At 44.7% G+C, this 18,270-nt stretch overlaps 1 protein-coding gene across 19 annotated transcripts in view; it reads right to left on the reverse strand.

Annotated features, from left to right (window-relative positions):
- LOC105486894 (microtubule associated monooxygenase, calponin and LIM domain containing 2) overlaps positions 1-18,270 on the reverse strand; it is a 260,006-nt gene that overhangs the window by 53,667 nt on the left and 188,069 nt on the right. For 18 of the 19 annotated variants that reach the window (XM_011749977.2, XM_011749981.3, XM_011749980.2 and 15 more), the window contains 3 exons: positions 12,742-12,819; positions 7,630-7,784; positions 5,133-6,408 (listed from right to left, as the gene is read on the reverse strand). In XM_011749977.2, coding sequence (XP_011748279.2) covers positions 5,133-6,408; positions 7,630-7,784; positions 12,742-12,819 — 1,509 coding nt within the window. The remainder of the gene's footprint in view (positions 1-5,132; positions 6,409-7,629; positions 7,785-12,741; positions 12,820-18,270) is intronic. The other variant, XM_024794441.2, reaches the window with a different exon arrangement.

Below are 18,270 nucleotides of genomic sequence, written 5' to 3' on the forward strand. Positions count from 1 at the left end.
CAAGCACACTAGGGAGCAGGAAGCATGGGGTCCTTTTAGAATTCTGCCTACCACATTACTGAATGATTCAATTTTTGTAAAGTAAAACAAAACAAAACAAAAACTGCAAGAGTAATCTAAGATGATAAGAGGCAGATGATAAGTACCTTTGTTGGGCAGGGCATATAATGGGGAGAAAACATGAGGGAGTCTTTTGGGTGCTGATAACATTCTATAGCTTGATCTCAGAGAAAATTACACAAATGCGCACTTTCCAAAAATTCATCAGCTGTAGGCTTAACATTTGCAGATGTTACTGTATGCACGTAATACTGCAATAAAAATGTTTATGCAAAAAATTAAAGAAGGTTCTCAGGGCATGTTCTTTAATTATACACAAGAATGATAACTAGCATTAAAATTGTTTCTATAAAATGACCACTGATAAGTACCTGAAATTAGTTTATGACTCCAAGTCATTCAAATACGCTGATAAGTTTATGTACACCATTAATTTAATTGGAAAGTTGTCTTGTAAAAATACAAACAAGTTAATTTCAGCCTGGCTCTTATTCAAATGATAATAACTTTTAGGTACTTCAATTTGAATGAGCATGATACTGTTTTCTCTCTCCATTGCATGGAAGTATGCACTCCCAAGTTCAATGTGGAGGCAACAGTGTCAGTGCATATATGTGAGTGTGTGTTTGGTGGACTGAGCAAGGAAATTAAAAAAAAAGACTGATGGGTCTAATCTGATAGGTTAGGTAAAATCTTTACTTTCTTAGGATACTGATCTAAGAACACTTGAGAGAAACACAAAACTCTTCTAAGAGAGGTTGCAGGCACTACTTCCAGAGCTGACTAACTCCAAGCTAATTCCATTCTGTACATTCCCAGTCTGTTCCAAGGCAAGGAAGTCATACTATTTTCTGATGAATATAAATGAATGTGGCTCTCCATGCTAATCAAAGCAGGAAAATACATTTACCCTAACTTATTGTAATTAGCACATACAGAAATCATATAAATGTGATATCAATGAACTGTAGGCCAATATTACCTATGAATTTAATGCAAAATGTTAAATAAATTATCAAACATAATCAAAAAGTAATAAGACATCATGTAAAGTAATAAGACAAAGTAATAACACATCATGACCAAGTGGTATTTATCTCAGCAATGCAAGGATGGTTCAATATCCATAAATCTACTGTATAATTCATAATATTAATCAAATTAAGGAGGGAAAAATCAGACATCTCAAAAGATGCTGAAAAGACATTTGACAAAATTCAACATCCATCTGTGATTAAAAATATTCTCACCAAAATAGAACTAGATTGCTATTTCCTCAAAATGATAAAATATATCTCAGTCAATCCAGAAGCCAGTTATCATGCTTAAATGGGAAAAATACCAGCAGCATTCTCATTATGAGTAGGAATATATTAAGGAACTAATTATCACTACTGTTATTTAACATTGTTCTGGAGATTCTAGAAACAAAAGAAACCAGCGAGACAAGATAAATAAGAGGTATACAATCTAAAAGCAAAAAGTAAAGGTATAATTTGCAGTTGTTATGATTGTATATATGGGGGAACTCAGGGGAATCCATTGAAAAACTTTTACAACAAAGAGAATGTAATAAAACCGATAAGTACAAAATTACTACACAAAAATCAATAACTTTCATATATACAAACAACAGTAGAAAGATAAACTGGAAAATATCTTATTGACGATAGCAACAAAAACTAATATATCTATTAATAAAATTAATGATTATGCTAGATCTATATGCTCTAAAGTGTACAATATTCCTGAGGGTCACAAAAAAGACATGAACAAATGGAAAGATAACTCATACCATAATTTTGTAAGTTCTTGCCAAGTTACTTATACATTTAACTCAATCCCGTAAGAGTATTCACAGGACTTTTTTTTGATAGATAGACAAGCCTATACTAACTTCATATAGAATATCAAACAAGCAAGAAGAGTCAGGAAATTTTAGAAAAAGAAAATCAATAATGGGAATACTCTTCCTACCAGATAGTAAAATACCTAAAATAAAAAAATATGTAAATACATAAAATTAGATATTTAAAACAGTGTGGTATTGATACATAAAAGACAACTAAATTGAATATAATAGATGGTGTGGAAATAAGTCCAAGTTCAGGAATCTTATATGTGATAAATGTGTCATCTCACATAAGAGAGGAAAAGAGAGATTATTCACTAATTTTTTAGGATAGCCAGGGAAACATATAAAAAGTAAGGCTGAATCTATAGCTCACATTTTATACTAGGAAAATTTATTGATGTAAATACTTAAATGTTAAAATATTGAAAATAATCAAGAAGACTAGAAGAAACTGTGAGAAATTTCTTCTACAAACTTGGAAGACGCTCTTTCTAACTACTATATAAAACCCAGAAGCCATATAATAAAAATGTTTCAAACTACTATATGAAGTTAGAAATTTTACGCAAGAAAAGCCACTATAAATAAAGTCAAGCACAAACAAGAAACTGGTAAAAAAATATTTGTAATTTGCATCATTACAAAAAAGGGCTAAATTTCCCTTTTGATAAAGAATCTGTACATATTATTAAGAAAAAACCAACAAACCATTAGAAAACTGGACAAAGGATGGAATCAACTGGTCACAGAAAAGAAGACGCAAATGGCTCCTCAACATATAAAAAGATGTTCAATCACCTTGTTAAACAAAAAATGAAATTCAAACCACTCTGAGATCTATATTTCACCATCAGATCAGTAACATACCAGTTAGTGCAAATGTAGAGATCTAGTTCTCATACTTTGCTGCTGGGAATGTGAACAAGCACACTGTGATGAAGGACAAGTTAACAGTATCTATCAAAATCCCCGATTCACATATCCTTTGCTCCAGTATTTCCACTTCTAAGAATTTATCCTAGAGATAAATTCACACATGTACTTAATGGCCTAAGTTCTCAGTTAATTGTTGTACCACTGTTTGCAATAGCCAAAGATTTGAAATTACTTAAACTTTGCATCACAGGGGGCTGGCTACATCAATTATGTTACATCTACACAGTGGGATACTGTACAGCTATAAAACAAAGAAGAAAGTGCTTTATGTACTAATATGGAATAAGCTCCAAAATAAAATGAAAAGTTCAAAAAGAGTGCACACAGCATGCTGCCGTGCTATCATTTGTGTTAAAAAAAGAAAAAATATAATATGTAAATTTGCTCTTACATTCATAAATTCTGTCTGCAGGAATGCCTAAGAAACTGATGACAATGTCTATCACCAGTATAGGACCTGGATTGCTCAGGGACAAGGAAGGGAAAGAGGACTTTTTATTTTGAACCTTTTGTACCCTTTGATTTTGAACCATGCAAATATATTATCAAAAAATGCATAACACATTAAATTTTATGATGTGTGACATAATACACCCTTATGTCACACATCATAAAATTTAATGTGTTATACATTTTTAATAGTTTATTAAATAATCTATTTAATTTATTTAAAAGTTTAATAGTTTATTAATTTGTTATGCATGTTTAAGAGTTATACTTCAGCCTGTCCATGCTTATCCTGAACCTGGCTGAAAATAAAATCTCTTGTTAATCCATATAGCTGGTTGATTAAGGTACTACTGAAGAGAAATAATATATTACTTGAAAACTAATGTTTCAAAATAAAAGTTAAATAAGAAAATAAAAAGGCTTTTTAGGAAAAAAGAAAAACAAAGTTGATCAACAATAGGGATGGTAGGATCACAGTTTGTTCAAAGCAGTCAAACAAGTATCAACAACAAAAAAGAACTCGTGTGAATGTTTAGCTAAACTGTCTCTAAGGGAATAGACTAAAACTTTGGCAAGGAGGAGAGGGGATGAGATAATACATTTTACTTTTTATTAGATATTTCCATATTGTTGGATTACTCTGATTATTTGATATATTAATTTTAGAATTTAAAAATTTTAATCAGGTTTAAATTATTTAAAAAGCCTACATTTTCATTGGTAAGCAAATATGCATAAGTGTTTAGGCTAGGAGTTTAAAGGGAAAAACATATGCATAAAGATGTTCATTCAACACCATATATAAAATATAAATATATGCATATATAACATATATACAAATGTAAGTTAAACAATAAGACAATAGTTCACCATACCTACCAGACAGGATATTCAATTAAATCACATTAATGTATACTACATGGTAATTGGCATAATATCTATGATATAATGTTGACTTTTAAATGATACAAAATTTTTGGCTAGGCATGGTGGCTCACACCTGTAACCCGACACTTTGGGAGGTCAAGGTGAGAGGATTGCTTGAGGCCACGAGTTTGAGACCAGCCTGGGCAACATATTGAGACTCCATCTCCACAAAAAATAAAAAATTAGCCGGGTGCTTCAGTCCAGGAGTTTGGGGCTGCAATGAGCCATGATCAGGCCACTGCCCTCCAGCTTGGGTGATAGAGAAAGACCCTTTCTCTCTAAAAACAAACAAACAAACAAACAAACAGAGGCTGGGCATGATGGCTCATGCCTGTAATCCCAACACTTTGGGAGGCTGAGGCGGGCGGATCACCTGAGGCCGGGAGTTTAAGACCAGCCTGGCCAACATGGTAAAACCCCATCTCTACCAAAAATACAAAAATTAGCTGGGCGTGGTGACACACATCTGTAATCCCAGCTACTTGGGGAGGCTGAGGCATGAGGATCGCTTGAACCTGGGAGACAGAGGTTGCAGTGAGCTGGGATCATGCCACTGCACTCCAGCCTGGGTGACAGAGTGAGACTCTGTCTCAAAAAAAAAAACAAAAAAACAAAAAAACAAAATTTTATGTACAACTTACTAAAAAATATTCCTATGGAAAGAAAGAAAATAAGTGAGAAAGTGGTGGTAGGGTTATACTTGATTGGTCTCTTTTCAACACCTTCTATAATTTCAAAACTAATTTTTTCAGATTTTTTTCAAATTTTTCACCTTTAGGGTTTTCCTACTTTTGTTAGTATTTGAGAAGCAAAACGAAGTGAAAGATGCCTGCTTGTCAATGCAATGAAGATAACTAACTGCCCAGCATGAAGTGCAGACATTTATCAGGACAGAGCCACTTACCTGCACCTCCTGCTGTAGGAGGAGGAGGAGGGGGAGGGGCTGCCTGGCACAGGGAGGTGCTTTTGAAAGGCTGCAGCAGCTTCTCTAGGGCCTGCGCACTGTCTTCAGGCAGCACCTTCATCTTGGGGCTGCCAAAGAGGTCCCTGATGTCCTTTCTTTGTCTGGATTCTTGGAGGAAACTCTCAAAAGATTTGTCTTTGAGTCTGAGAGAGGAAAAAAGTGAGATTCTTTTCTTCGGAGGCTTAGAAGCATCTGGCAAGGTCTCTTGCAAACTCACTTTCTCAAGGAGTGTGGGGACATCTTCAATCTTGCTACAGGGTGGGGACCTAAGTGCAGGAAAGATCTTGGATGGCCGGTTGGGCAAACTATGGGTGCAGAGGACAGGGTCAGGAGGGCTAAAGGCTGAGGGCCGGTTTCTCCCAGGGGAATGCTGGTCCCTGTCTTTATTGGAATTGGTTTTCCGAAGGCTGGATGAGCGAGTGCAGGCCTGTGTGGGTAAAGTTTTGGATTCTTGCTTGGCCCAAGCCTTCTTCCCACCTTCAGAGTTGGAAAGAAGGGGCTCTAGAGACCTTCGGATGGCATTGGCTATGAGCCGCAGTGGGGACTTGGGTGGAGGCACGCTTCGCTCCCCTTGAGTTTGTTCCGCGGGGGTCCTCATCTTCTCCTGAGCCCCCCTCTGGGTTGGCAGGGGCTCTCTTGCTGCCCTAGGGAGCAGCAAGGGGCGGACTGGTTTTAGCACACGGCCTCCTCTATCATTCTCAGCACTTTTCTGGGAAAGTCGCTCCCCGGTTTTGAGGTGCACACTCTCAGGGATGGAGTCATTCCAATCCAACAACATGGTCTTCTGCTCCTGAGTGAGGACTAACTTCTTTAGGCCCAACTTCTCCTTTGCCAGCGTTGGCCCTCCCTCTTCTTCCTTCCCAGCTCCAGTACTCCCTTTTTCCCAGTCTTCTCCAGCCAAGGGAGATAGCTCTTGACCTGGCCAGTTCCTGTCCTTCCCCCAGATGGGGTGTGGGTTTCTGTGGTTGCTTCCAATGTCCCCAAGAGGTGCCTCTGCTGGCTGGCCCTCATCAGAAGTCATTTCTGCAGGGCCTGAGAGGCCATCTTCACCAGGGCTTACCAGGCAGTACTCTGCCCACTCTGGCTTTGGGTGATGAGGCAGATACAGCGGAATTTCCCTGGGTGCTCCTTGGGCTATGGTTCGCCTTTGAAAGGTTGGGGTGGGAGGACTTGCATGACCTCTCGAGACCTGTGAGAGGGACTCAGAAGCTGTCATCTAGATGGGATGGGCAAAAATAGCAGTTATTTTAAAAATTTCACCATTTATTTATATGATTAAAGCAAATCTCAATCTACAACCCCTCCCCTTTTTTCTTACCATTTCAGATGCCCAAATTCAAAAATTATTTTGCCTAAGATGATTTCAAAGGGATACTCTTTGTTCTAAGTAGCTGCCTTGGGTCCTACCAGGATCTGCCCAGAACCCCCAAATCAGCATTGATGAAAGGCTTTTCTGAATCACAGATTACCTGGGTTGGAAGCCAGGGGGAAGGCAAAGGTAGAACCCTGCTGTTGTAAGCTCCTGGGCCCATGAGGGTAGGGCTGGCTGGGCCTCTGTGGGTGCTCAGTCATTGTCTATACTAAAGGGCATGATCCGCCCATAGGTATGTTCCTCTAACAACCAAGAAACCAAGGCTGCTTCTTTGGAGGCCATTAAAGTAAGAAGCGACAGTCACCCTCTGGGCTGAAGCTGTGGTAGCACAAGAATGGCCCTTAAGACCTTCCAATGACCCTTTTTAACATCCTACCTTGCACCATCGAGAAAGTAGCTATTTCTAGCATGCAGGAACTTGGCCCTTGGCAAAGAGGGAACATGAGTGGACTCTAGGGGTGGCTGTGTCCTCCCAAGAGCTCTGGTGCCTGAAGGGCAGGTAATAGCACAGGGGTTTCACCAGAGCACCCATCTTTTCTGTCTTGTGCACTCTACTTTCCAGAGTCTAGAACAGGCCTGGCACGTAACAGAGGCTTGATAAATACATACAGAAGGAAAGAGTCCAGCCTGCATATCAATGATGATATTTTATATTCAAGGAAGATATTGCTTCCAAGGTTCTTGGATGCTACCAAAGGAACCCTCACTTCCGTGCCTTCCATCCTACAGCTGCAAATTCCTCAATGCCCTTTGCAAGTTCTCAAGGGAAAGGTGTCCTAGCAGCTCTGTATCTCATGGAGACCTGGCATGGAGTATAAGCCCTGTAAAGTTTGCTGAGGGAATGACTGTGTCCTCAGGGATGGCTGTGAAGTAGCAGCAGGAGATTTTGTGAAAGGTATACATGAAGGCGGCTGGGGTAGAACCTTGACAGAGTATCTTCTGGCCCTGGCTTTGCCCTTAGGCTGACCTACGAGCACATGGAATCCAGAGATAAGTGTGGAAGGTGGGAAGAGTACAGGTAGCTCAGCTTCCTGACACCTGGGCAGGACCCTCAAGGACACTCACCTGAGGTGGGGAGGAACCATCTGGAGCATGCTCAGAAACACTGGCTGAAGAAGAAGATGGTGGGGAAGATGAACGAGAAGACAATGAAGGAAGAGGAAGAGAAGGAGAAGGGTCCTTTGGAGGTGACATAGTTCTTTTGTTCACTGGCGTCAAACCTACCAAGGAAAGAACACACCCTTCATTACAAAGGTGTTATTATTTTATCAAGAAAAGAGGAGGCTTTAAGTGAAGCTCCAATTCTATAAACCATCAGAAAGAGGAAGATGTCAGAGCCTGACTCAGAGGTTCCTGGTGCCTGAGGTGTGGGACTCAGAGGAATGGGTATAGCAGTGTCAGGGTCCCGTGGGGCAAAGGAAGTCCCAGGGTGAGAAGTCTAAGAACCATTATGTTTCAGACTCATGCGAGGATGCTCTTGAGAGATGTATCAGGGCATTTCCAGAACGTTTCTTAGAAATGTGCATCTGCCTCCAAAGAGCATCCTAAAACCATTGTGGTTGGGAGCTGGGCTGTGTTAAATCACTCAGTCAATAAACCACCTGAGCTTTCTTCCCACAAGATGCTGGACCCTTAGCCATGGGCCCAGAAAGGATAGACATCCACGACAAATGAGATGGGCTCTTTCTTCTCACATGTGTGCCAAGAGGCTCTCAGACAGAGGGAGTCATTTGAGATTTTAAGAGAATACAAGAGAGGGAGGTTACAGTGAGTATCAAATCATTTGAAGGATATGGAGTGGGCCCATGCCAAGCTCCTGTTGGTCAGGGAACAAACAGGATACAGTGTGGCTACTCAGAGATGGAGGTGAAAGGAGTGGGGCAGGGCCCTGAGGACAGGCCTGGTTCTGTGCTGTGGGGGGCTGAGATCATCTAGTCTGCTGACAGTCGTAGCCTACTGCAAGATCAACCAAGCTCACATATGTGTACTCTCTTCCTCTCTCCCTCCCCTCCTTCTTACTCTCTTCCCTTGCTTCCCTCAAGCATGGTAACCTTAAATCTAAAATCTCAAACATTTTGTCTCCATATTGGGTCATTTGAGATCACTTGCTCAAACTGATTCAGTAAAATGCCATGTACCCTCTCAGATCTGCCCTCTCAGTACCTACCCTCAGCCCAACCAGCTCTCTCATGAACTGTGGTGGCATACAGGGATGTCCCTCAGAAACTTCCCAGGACCGCCACATGGAACGAGTCTGCTCTCTTGTCCATCTCCCTGCTTCTGGCCGCTCAGCTGACTCATTCAGATTTTCCTCCAGGGTGTCTAGCCTTCAGATTTTCACCTGCTTCTTAGTGCAACACAATCCCCTGGTCTCAGTTTCCCCAAAGCTCCGAGGGGTAAGCTCCTCCTCAGGGACTCACGCAGGCCAAGTCCCATCCCAAGGAGAGTTCCACTGAGTCCCCTCCACCCCCGGGGGCCCACACTGTTCTCGATATTCTCCCCTGCTTTCCCCCGTACATCAATGCGAAAATGTGTGACTGCACGTCCCAGGCGTGGGCTCTGAACAGATGGCACCACATGCACACGGTCAGCAAGCTCCCAGAGGGAGGTCTCGCAGAAAGCTTTGGAGGGAAAAGGTAATTCTGGAAACAGATCTGATCTGAGGGTGGCAGGAAGGAGCTGCCAGGGAGGCGGCTGGCCTGCCTCCCGCTACTGCACCCCCATCGCAGCCCACGATTAGAAGGTTCAAGCCTAAAAAGGCAAAAGTTGTGAGTCAGTCCTTGCCTTGCTTCCCGTCCTTGTCCTCAGCTTGCCAAATTCCTGCCAAATTCCTTCCTTCCTTCCTTCTTGCACCCTCATTCTCCCTCTCTGCCATCTTCTGAATCAAACTCCTTCACTTGCCTCAATTCCTCTCAGCCCAACAGACTGCCTTTTTGTTCCCCTGAGGATCCCTCAGGGACTTCCTGACAGGAAGCCAGGGCCACCTCAGGAACCAAGCCTGACAGAAACGCCTCAGGGCTCATGAGGTCATGACCCAGAAGCTGCTCCCTTCTTCTCCTTTCTCTAATCCCCACTCCCACCGCTGCTAGGGGGTCTCCTTCTCTCCACACGTGGTCCTCATGCACTACCTTCAAGATGGAACTCCAGCAAGGCTTGAGGAGATGAGGGAATCAAAGCCCCAGCTCAGGCCGCGCCCCTTGTCCCTGGGCTGCCCTTCAAGCCACTGCTTGGGAGGTGGGCACAGCCTGGGGAGAGAGGTGATGGGAAACCTCCCCTTCCTGATGCCCACTGTGTCTTTGGGTCCTCTCAGAAGATGGTGAAGGGGAGCCTGGAAGTTCACCCCTTCACATGCACACCAGCTGCCCGGCTCTGAGCAAGTTACTTAATCTCTCAGTCTCCTCATCCAAAAAGTGGGCTGTCTGGTGCAGTTTCATGGAGTGGTTGAGCAGATAACATGGGCTAAAAAGAGATGCCCAGTTGGCCGGGTGTGGTGCCTCACACCTGTAATCACAGCACATTTGGAGGCTGAGGTGGGTGGATCACTTAGCTCAGGAGTTCAAGACCAGTCCGGCCAACATGGCGAAACCCTGTCTTTACCAAAAATACAAAAATTAGCCAGGCATGGTGGTGTGCGCCTGTGGTCCCAGCTACTGGAGAAGCTGAGGTGGGAGGATCACTCGAACCTGGGGGATGGAGATTGCAGCGAACCGAGATCACGCCACTGCACTCGTCTGGGTGACAGAGTGAGACCTCATCTCAAAAAAAAAACAAAACAAAACAAAAAAAAAGGTGCCCAGTGGCGCAGGACACAAAGTAAAAGCTAGTTGTTGGCAAAATATGAACTCCATTAGTTTCCCACCCTCTCACACACTTAAGCCGCATCCAGGTAAAGACATTTGCTGAAGCACATTGCTGAAGCTCTGGCCCATTCCAGAGGGGGCTGCACACTCTACACAGCTACGATTTCTCCAACTTTTGGGCCAAGAGCTCCTCATTGGCCAACTCACATCCCCCACTGCTGGCCGTTTCCTTGAAACCTTGGTACGGCCCACCCGGGGCTGCCCTGTCCTCTGCCCGGGTCTCAGTCACACGTGCCCCTGGCACCTTAGGGTTGCTTTGTGTGAAGGATACTGATGCGCGCACCGGGGCCTGAGTTTCAGCATCCAGGCTGCCTCTGGGTCAGGCGCTTGCGCTACCTCCTCTTTGGGCCCTCTAGCAGCAGCAACCTTTCCTGTAGATCCTAGAGGTCATCTGGCAGCATGAGCAGCTGGGGAGGGTGCCCAGGGCAGCCACATAGCCCCTCCAGCCCTCCCACCTGGGGCTTGGGGCCAGAACCAGCTGTGATGGGGCAGTAATGCCTCTGGACAGGAGGGATGGTACCACACATTCTGCTTCCAATGGCAAGGCCAGCCCTGCTCCCTGGGATTTTCTTTTAGGCAAAATAAAGACAATAAAAAAGATGGCTGTCGTGGCTTTCGGCTCTCGGGATTTTTGTGAGACTGGGACTTCAGGGTGCAGCTTCCCAGAACTTCGAGGTTTGGCAAGGTTCAAATCCCTCTCGAAGTCTTGGAGCGCCCTCTAGGGGCAGTAGCCTGAGCAGGTCTGAATCCATGTGCTCCCTTTGCGCTCAGTTCAGCTGGCTTGCTCATTCATTGATTCAGCAAACAAGGATTGGGTTCCTCTTCTGGGTCAGACCATGCTAGACACTAGGCTGATTGAAATGATCAAAACTCAAGCCCTAACCTCAAAGCAGCTTTCGTATACTCTTGAGAAACACTGTACAATACTCTTTGATAACTAAAGGCTGAGTTTCCCAGGCCCATTCCAGACACCATGGGGCTATTCAGCAGTCCTCTTGTTCCTGCACCTCCCCCAGCGACCCAGCCCTACTGGGAGGGTCTACCACCAGCCTCCCTGCTCTCACCCCAGGCTGAGAGCTTCCTGAGGACGGACTGAGTCCCCACACTGGCGGCACACAGTAGAGTGGGCTGGAAGCCTTGGGATGGACCCTGCACCCATGCATCCGGGGCCCGGGCAGCAGGCTTCCAGGGACTTGGGGAGGGCCAGAGCAGGGCAGTAAAGGCGATGGCCCATGTGTGGCAACGCTAGCTCCTCCACCCTCTGCTGTCACCGCTGGGGGCTGTCAGAGGATTCAGGAGTCACTCTAGGCTGTCCCCAGACGAAGTGGCCTGCCCAAGAGTGCAGCCCTGGGTCCTGCTTCCGAGGTGCCCCTGTCCCAGCCTGACCCGGTGCGAGGGTGGTGGGTCTGCGGATGGCAGGGGAATGACTCACTGGCTGGGAGCCTTGACTCAGAAGGAAGGAAGACCAGGGCTCAGTTCCAACTGCAACATTTCTTGGTAGAAACCCCTGTCTAAGCCAAGGCCTTTCTGGGTCCTCCTCTCCTAGGGTGAGGCCGGAGAGGGAGTGGGTGTCGGGGGAGGTGGAAGGCAGCGATGAGCCTGGAACTGGATGAAGAGTCTCTGCCCCTTGCTCCAGGGCCTGGGGAGGGAACTCTGCGCAGTAAGTGCTGCAGCCCCTGGATCCCAGGCCTGCCTAGACGCTGTGAGTCTGTGTGTGGTCACTGCACCCCCTGGCAGGGCCTGCTGCCTCAGCACCTGCCACAGCCCTGCTCTTCCCCAGGACACTGGGACCAAGTCTGACTCTGAAAAAGGAGCAGGGGTGTGTGTGTGTGTGTGTGTGTGTGTGTGTGTGTGTGTGTGTGCATGTGCGTGTGTGTGTAGGGATGTGTGTGTGGATGCATGGGTGTCTGTTTGTAGCATCCTGCTTTGCATGAGGTCATTAATCTGATGCCCCAGTCTCACTCCAGTGTACAGAATCAAATCATAGAGTTCCTTCGGTTTACTCGTCTGTATTTCAAAAAGCTTAGAGGTAACGATGGCTAAGGCCCTGTCTGGGTGAAACTGTAGAATCCTAAAGCTCCATAATTCCTGCGCCAGGGGTGGAGGGGAATGGGAAGATCTTGAGTCCCTTGGAAAAGGCTCCCTCTAGTCAGCAGTGGAAATAAAGTCAACCTGATATTTTATTTCTTGCCTCTGACAACTAGGAGGCCGCGCCAGAGAGATACCATGTAAGGAATGAGAACAGCTGCCCCTGAGAATTAACCAGAGATCTTCTGCCCAGTCTCAGCCTCCCACTCCCAGAGAGCTAGTGACTCACTCCACCGGAATTCTCTCCTCCAGTTCTGGTATTTGCTTGGGGTTGGAAACTGGAAGCTATTGGCCCGTTGCAGAGCTGCTGTGGAAAAAGAAAGGGACAGGGAAGATGGGGTGGGAGGAAGAGTCCATTTAATGTGTACAGTAAGTAGGAATTTATCTCCTATAGCTCATTTACCACAAGTTAATAGACTAATGATTATAATAGATTGAACCCTCTCCTTCCCTCACACCATACTCCTGTCCCCACAACATACACTACCAAACTTTTCATTTGTTCACGCATCAAATATTTTTGTGTGTTTTTTTTTTTTTGTCACCCAGGCTGGAGTGCAGTGGTGGGGTCATGGCTCACTGCAGCCTCCACCTCTTGGGCTCAATGATCCTCCCACCTCAGCCTCCTGAGTAGCTGGGACTATAGGCATGCACCACCACATGCAGATAATTTTTTAATTTTAATTTTTTATTTTTTATAGAGATAGGGTCCCACTGTGTTGCCCAGGTTGGTCTCAAACTCCTGGGCTCAAGTGATCCCCCCACCTCGGCCCCCAAAGTGCTGGGGTTACAGGCATGAGCCACCACACCTGGCATCAAATATTTATTGAGACCCTGCTATGGGACAGGTACCACCCTCAGAGAATGCCTCAAATTGTGAACTATCATTACTAAGATCATCAGTAAGCATCCATATGCATATATGCATATGTGTTGATATATTTATACATGCATGTGTATATACATACATGCACATATTCATTCATGTCAGAACAGTTATTTAAAGCTGAGGTCATCATGGAACATCAATGTTCCATATATGTAATACATTAAAAAGTGGAGCTGCTCTAACCGAAGCCAGGAAGCTGCAGGAAGTTCTATTCTCTGCCTCCCCTCTCCCGACAAAGCCCCCCAAACCCTTTGGAAACTAGGTTTAACTGAGACTGTGGACCATCATTGCTGTGGCCCTCCCTTGGCCTGGTTCCAAGGGAAACATATTTGCGGGACACTGTACTTCCTATGGAAGAGCCCTCTGCCAGCTGGGCCTTGAGGATTAGCTGAGCAAAATGAACATCACATGCAGAAGAAAAACAGGTCTTTGTCACTTAGGGTGTGAGAGTGGGCAGTGGGGTCCACATGTTCCATATTCCCACACAAGGCCTGCAGATGCATTCTCAGGCTTCAGGCCTCTGCACCTCCATCACTGCCGGAGAGAAAGGATGGGGACGGTGAACATCTGAATGTGCACACAGGCAGGGCCAGGAAGCATGAACGGAAAGGAAGCCCAAGGGCATGATGTGGGTATGGGAGATGGAGGCAGAGAGGGTCTGAATCCAGGACTCTAAATCCAAGGCCCAGCTGGCCCAGCCCTCTGTCTTTCTTTCTGTCTAGAAACAGTCCTAGATATTCCGCTCCCTGCCAGGTCTCACAGTGGAACTCTTTCTTAGCAGCCAGGCTGTGGAGCATAAGTGTCAACCACTACCTGGGGGCTTTCCTTCCTCAAGACCAGCTCCTTCAACTCCTCTCTCCGCCTTACTCCATTTGTGAAAATGCCCTTTGCAAAAATTACAACTGAGAAAATTATGACAGTGACAGAGATCTGACCTAACCAATCCATCTTGCTTCTAACCTCCACCCTTTGTTCATTCCTGGGCGTAGGCTGAACTAATTTTGGGAGGAACTTAGTTTATAGTTTAGTTTTGAAACAAAGATGATAACAGCCCTTTCCCCAAACAAACCCCCTTCCTGCCTGGGGACTAGACTGCCTTTGCAGGACTAACAAATTCGCCACAAGATTAGAAATTGTGGTTTAGGAGTCATGCAGCTGGAGGCTGTAAGATTCTGAATCTTCCCAAATTGCATCCTGGGGCTAACATCACTATTGTAAAGCCTAAGGTCAGTGCTTGGGATATTTTGCAGACCCTGCACTCAGAGGATGAGCTGGTACCACCCAGATTGATAAACTGGCTCATCTGGACTTTTAGCCCCCACTCAGGAACTGACTCAGTGCAAGAAGATAGCTTCAACTCCCTATGAGTTCATCTCTGACCTGACCAAGGAGCCCTTCCCATTTTCCAAACCCCTACTCAGCAAATTATCTTTAAAAACCCTGATCCCCAAGTTTTCAGGGAGACTGATTTAAGTAATAATAAAACTCTGGTCTCCTGTGCTCTCCAGCTCTGTGTAAATTAAACTCTTTTTCTTTTTCTATTGCAATTCCCCTGTCTTGATAAATCAGCTCAGTCTAGGCAGCAGGCAAGGAGAACCCATTGGGTGGTTACATTTGGAGGCGCTTCATGCCTGCTCTATCTGGCAGGTTTCCAATCCCACAGGCCTACTCTCAAAATCCAGTCCATGGGGTTGAGGAGGAGCCTGTGTGGATGGGCACACAGCTCCCCATGAGGAGATGGATAGCTCACCCTCCCAAGTGCTGGCTGGCTGGGCTTTCCAGGCATAAGGAGCAAGCAGGTCTTAAGCACAGCTACATCCTGTTGGCCAAAGCTGGCCTCTTAATCACTTAATGAAGACATTTCTCAAAAAAAAAAAAAAAAAAAAAAAATTGCATAAAGCTCTAATTGCTTCTTCTTAGCTTCTAACTTTGTGGAATGGAACCTATTGGAAATGGCTAAAATTCAAGATTTTCCGTCACTGGTGTTAATAGAGCACTCATGCACACATTTTTACCACAATGGGAACAATAGGGTGGCTAGTAATGCTGAGCAACATAAAGTGGGCTGATCCCTTCTTCTTTGCTTACATTCTATGTGTGTTTATTTATTTCAAAGGAGCACTTTCAGAGATCTTAGTGCATGACCCACTGTAAAAGGAGTCAGAGGGTATTTTGCCATGTGGTGCTGATGATATCATTTTATTATTACAAACTGATAAGAGTCCTCCATATCCCATTGGACCATCCTGTTATCAAATTATTGCCAGAAAAAAGATGGATAAATACCGATTCCTCTAAGCCAGAATAATTTGGGGCAGGTTGTTCTCCTAAATCTAATTAGTTTATAGCCAAGAGTCCAATGCACTAGATCTATTCATTTAGTTGCTTGGGCGTGGATTTTACAATGAATTCATCTAGGCAGGCCTTCCACAAAGCTGCATTTCCAAAATCCCCAAAGTGTAGAACATGGCCCACTGTGTCAAAGCCCCTGGGGATGCTTACACAGAATGTACGTACTTGACCCCACTCCAGACCCACTGAATCTGAATTTCTGATGGTGGGAACCTGGGAATCTGCCTTTTAAACAAGATTGTCAAGAATCACTGACCCCGATGTTTTAGGGGGCTTTCTTCAGCCTCCATGACATAGGGTGTGAGCTGTATTTCAGGCCACCCTCTTGGGCATGCTCTGTGAATTTTGAGGATGTAATAGGTGCCTTCATGTGCCAAGGCAGTCCCAGAAGTCTTTTTAAAAATTGTGGAAAAAATATACATGATATAAAAATTGTTACTTATACATTTTTAAGTCTAGATTTCAGTGACATTAAGTACACTTGCCCTGTTGTGCAGCCATCACCACCTCACCACCACCCATCTCCAGAACTCTGCTCTCATCCCAAACTGACGTTTGTCCTTTTGTGACTGGCTTACTTCCCTTAGTAGCATACTTTGAAGGTTCATCTAAGTTGTAGCGCATGTCAGAGTCCCTTCCTTTTAAAGTCTGAATAACATTTTGCTGTATGGATATACTGTGTTTTGTTTATCCATTTGTCTGTTGAACATTTGATTTGCTTCCCCCTTTTGTCTAATGTGAATAATGCTTCTATGAGCATGGCTGGACCAACCTGGAGTCTTTTTTTTTTAACTCCACACTGCAACCAGGAGTCTTTTCAAAGCAATATCCTGGTCTTGCCTGGCATTCCCTTGGTCTACCTTGGAGGCATTTATCCAGGTGAGAATTGTAGTTAATGAAGCTCCATAAAACCCACACAAGGGGTCAACCCTGCATTATTTGGTAAAGTGATGGGGTTACCATAACCAGCAACACAAAGCACAGCACTTAGAGCTTAACTGTACAATGTGGTTCACCTAGCAATAATCAAACAACAACTGACGAAGACTAACTTGACAAAGAATTGTTTGAGAGTCACACAGTCTACCCACTTATCTACTCTATATTTTATTCTGGAGTTAAACTGGACTGCCAGAAACAAAATGCTTTGATCTCACTACCCAACGCAACCCAACTAGTCTCTCAACCCAACCCCATCCTACTAAGAAAACTGCTATTGCTGAGTCAGGTTTTTCTTTGTTTGTTTTGTTTTGTTTTTTTTGTTTTGTTTTTTTTTGTTTTGTTTTTTTGTTTTGTTTTGTTTTTTTTGGTCATGCCCTCACCTTCCAGCAAGGGATGCTGTAAGAAACAGCCTCAAGAATACTAGGGCTGCATTTTCTGAGGAACTGTTAAGACATAATCTAACACATCTCTCAATATCATGGATTCAGTACGAGCTGGAAACTGTCGACAGAGTTAAGCATTAGGAGAAGTTGTGCCTGCTCAGAGACCTGCTGCAAACCAATACATGTTTTTCTCATAAACAATGAGAATAATGATGTTCTGTGTTTCCTTTTGAACGCTGGAAGCCAGAAAACTCAGGATCAAACTTATGATTCAACTAGAGCAACTGTCTAGGATTATGGTCTGCCTCTCTGGGGTATATCCCTCCTAAACTGGCTTTGTTAGACCTGATTTTGAGGCTTGATCTTTCACCTTTATAGTTGTACAATTTTGTTTTATGTTTTTCTTGTAAGTTGCCTAAAACCCTCTGGCAATTGCAGGGGAAATGGAGGGAAGGGATGAAAGGCAGGCCGACTTCGTATCTGGAAATGGGGAGCTGGAGCCCAGGAGGATGGAAGGGTACACCAAGGCCACGCAGTAACCAGAGGTGGGGCTGGACCCAGCTGGGCACAGGAGAGAACTCGGTTCAGTGCCAGTGCTGAGCCTCTCTGCACAGCCCCCAAATGGTACTTAACAAATGTGTTTGGATGATAATATGTCCTTTTTTAAAAGTGTCACTTTTTTAAAAATGAGGGTAAATTAAACATTTCTAGAGTAAATTCAACATTTCCAGGATTTAAAATTATCTGTATGAGTTCTTTCTGCCCCAGCCCTCGTTTTCCTGGGAACATTTCACGGACCAGGTGGCAATTCTGCTCCTGACCACCAGGTGGCGGTGCAGGACAAGTTGAGCTCCTGCTCTCCCAGGCCAAGGCTGTGGGGCCACTGGGCAGGAAGTTTCTGTCAGGTTAGCCTGTTTCTTCCCAGGCTCGTCCAGAAGTTGCCCATAAATCAGATGATTTGGTCCCAAGTTGTTGACTGAATCAAAACACTCAATTCCAGGTCAACTTTGTATTAAACACAAGCTGGGCTGCTAAAGACAGCTACTTCTAAGTAAGCCAGAGCTTGGGCAGCGGTGGCTGGACGGTGTCACCAGCACGGGCTGAGACTTTGGGAGACCACTCAGCCTGTTTGCTCCCCTGTGAAACAGGCTTTGTACTACTTACCCCACAGGGTCATCCTGGGATGAAATGG

Source organism: Macaca nemestrina, chromosome 12, assembly GCF_043159975.1.
Source record: "Macaca nemestrina isolate mMacNem1 chromosome 12, mMacNem.hap1, whole genome shotgun sequence".
In the NCBI taxonomy this organism is placed as follows: domain Eukaryota; kingdom Metazoa; phylum Chordata; class Mammalia; order Primates; family Cercopithecidae; genus Macaca; species Macaca nemestrina.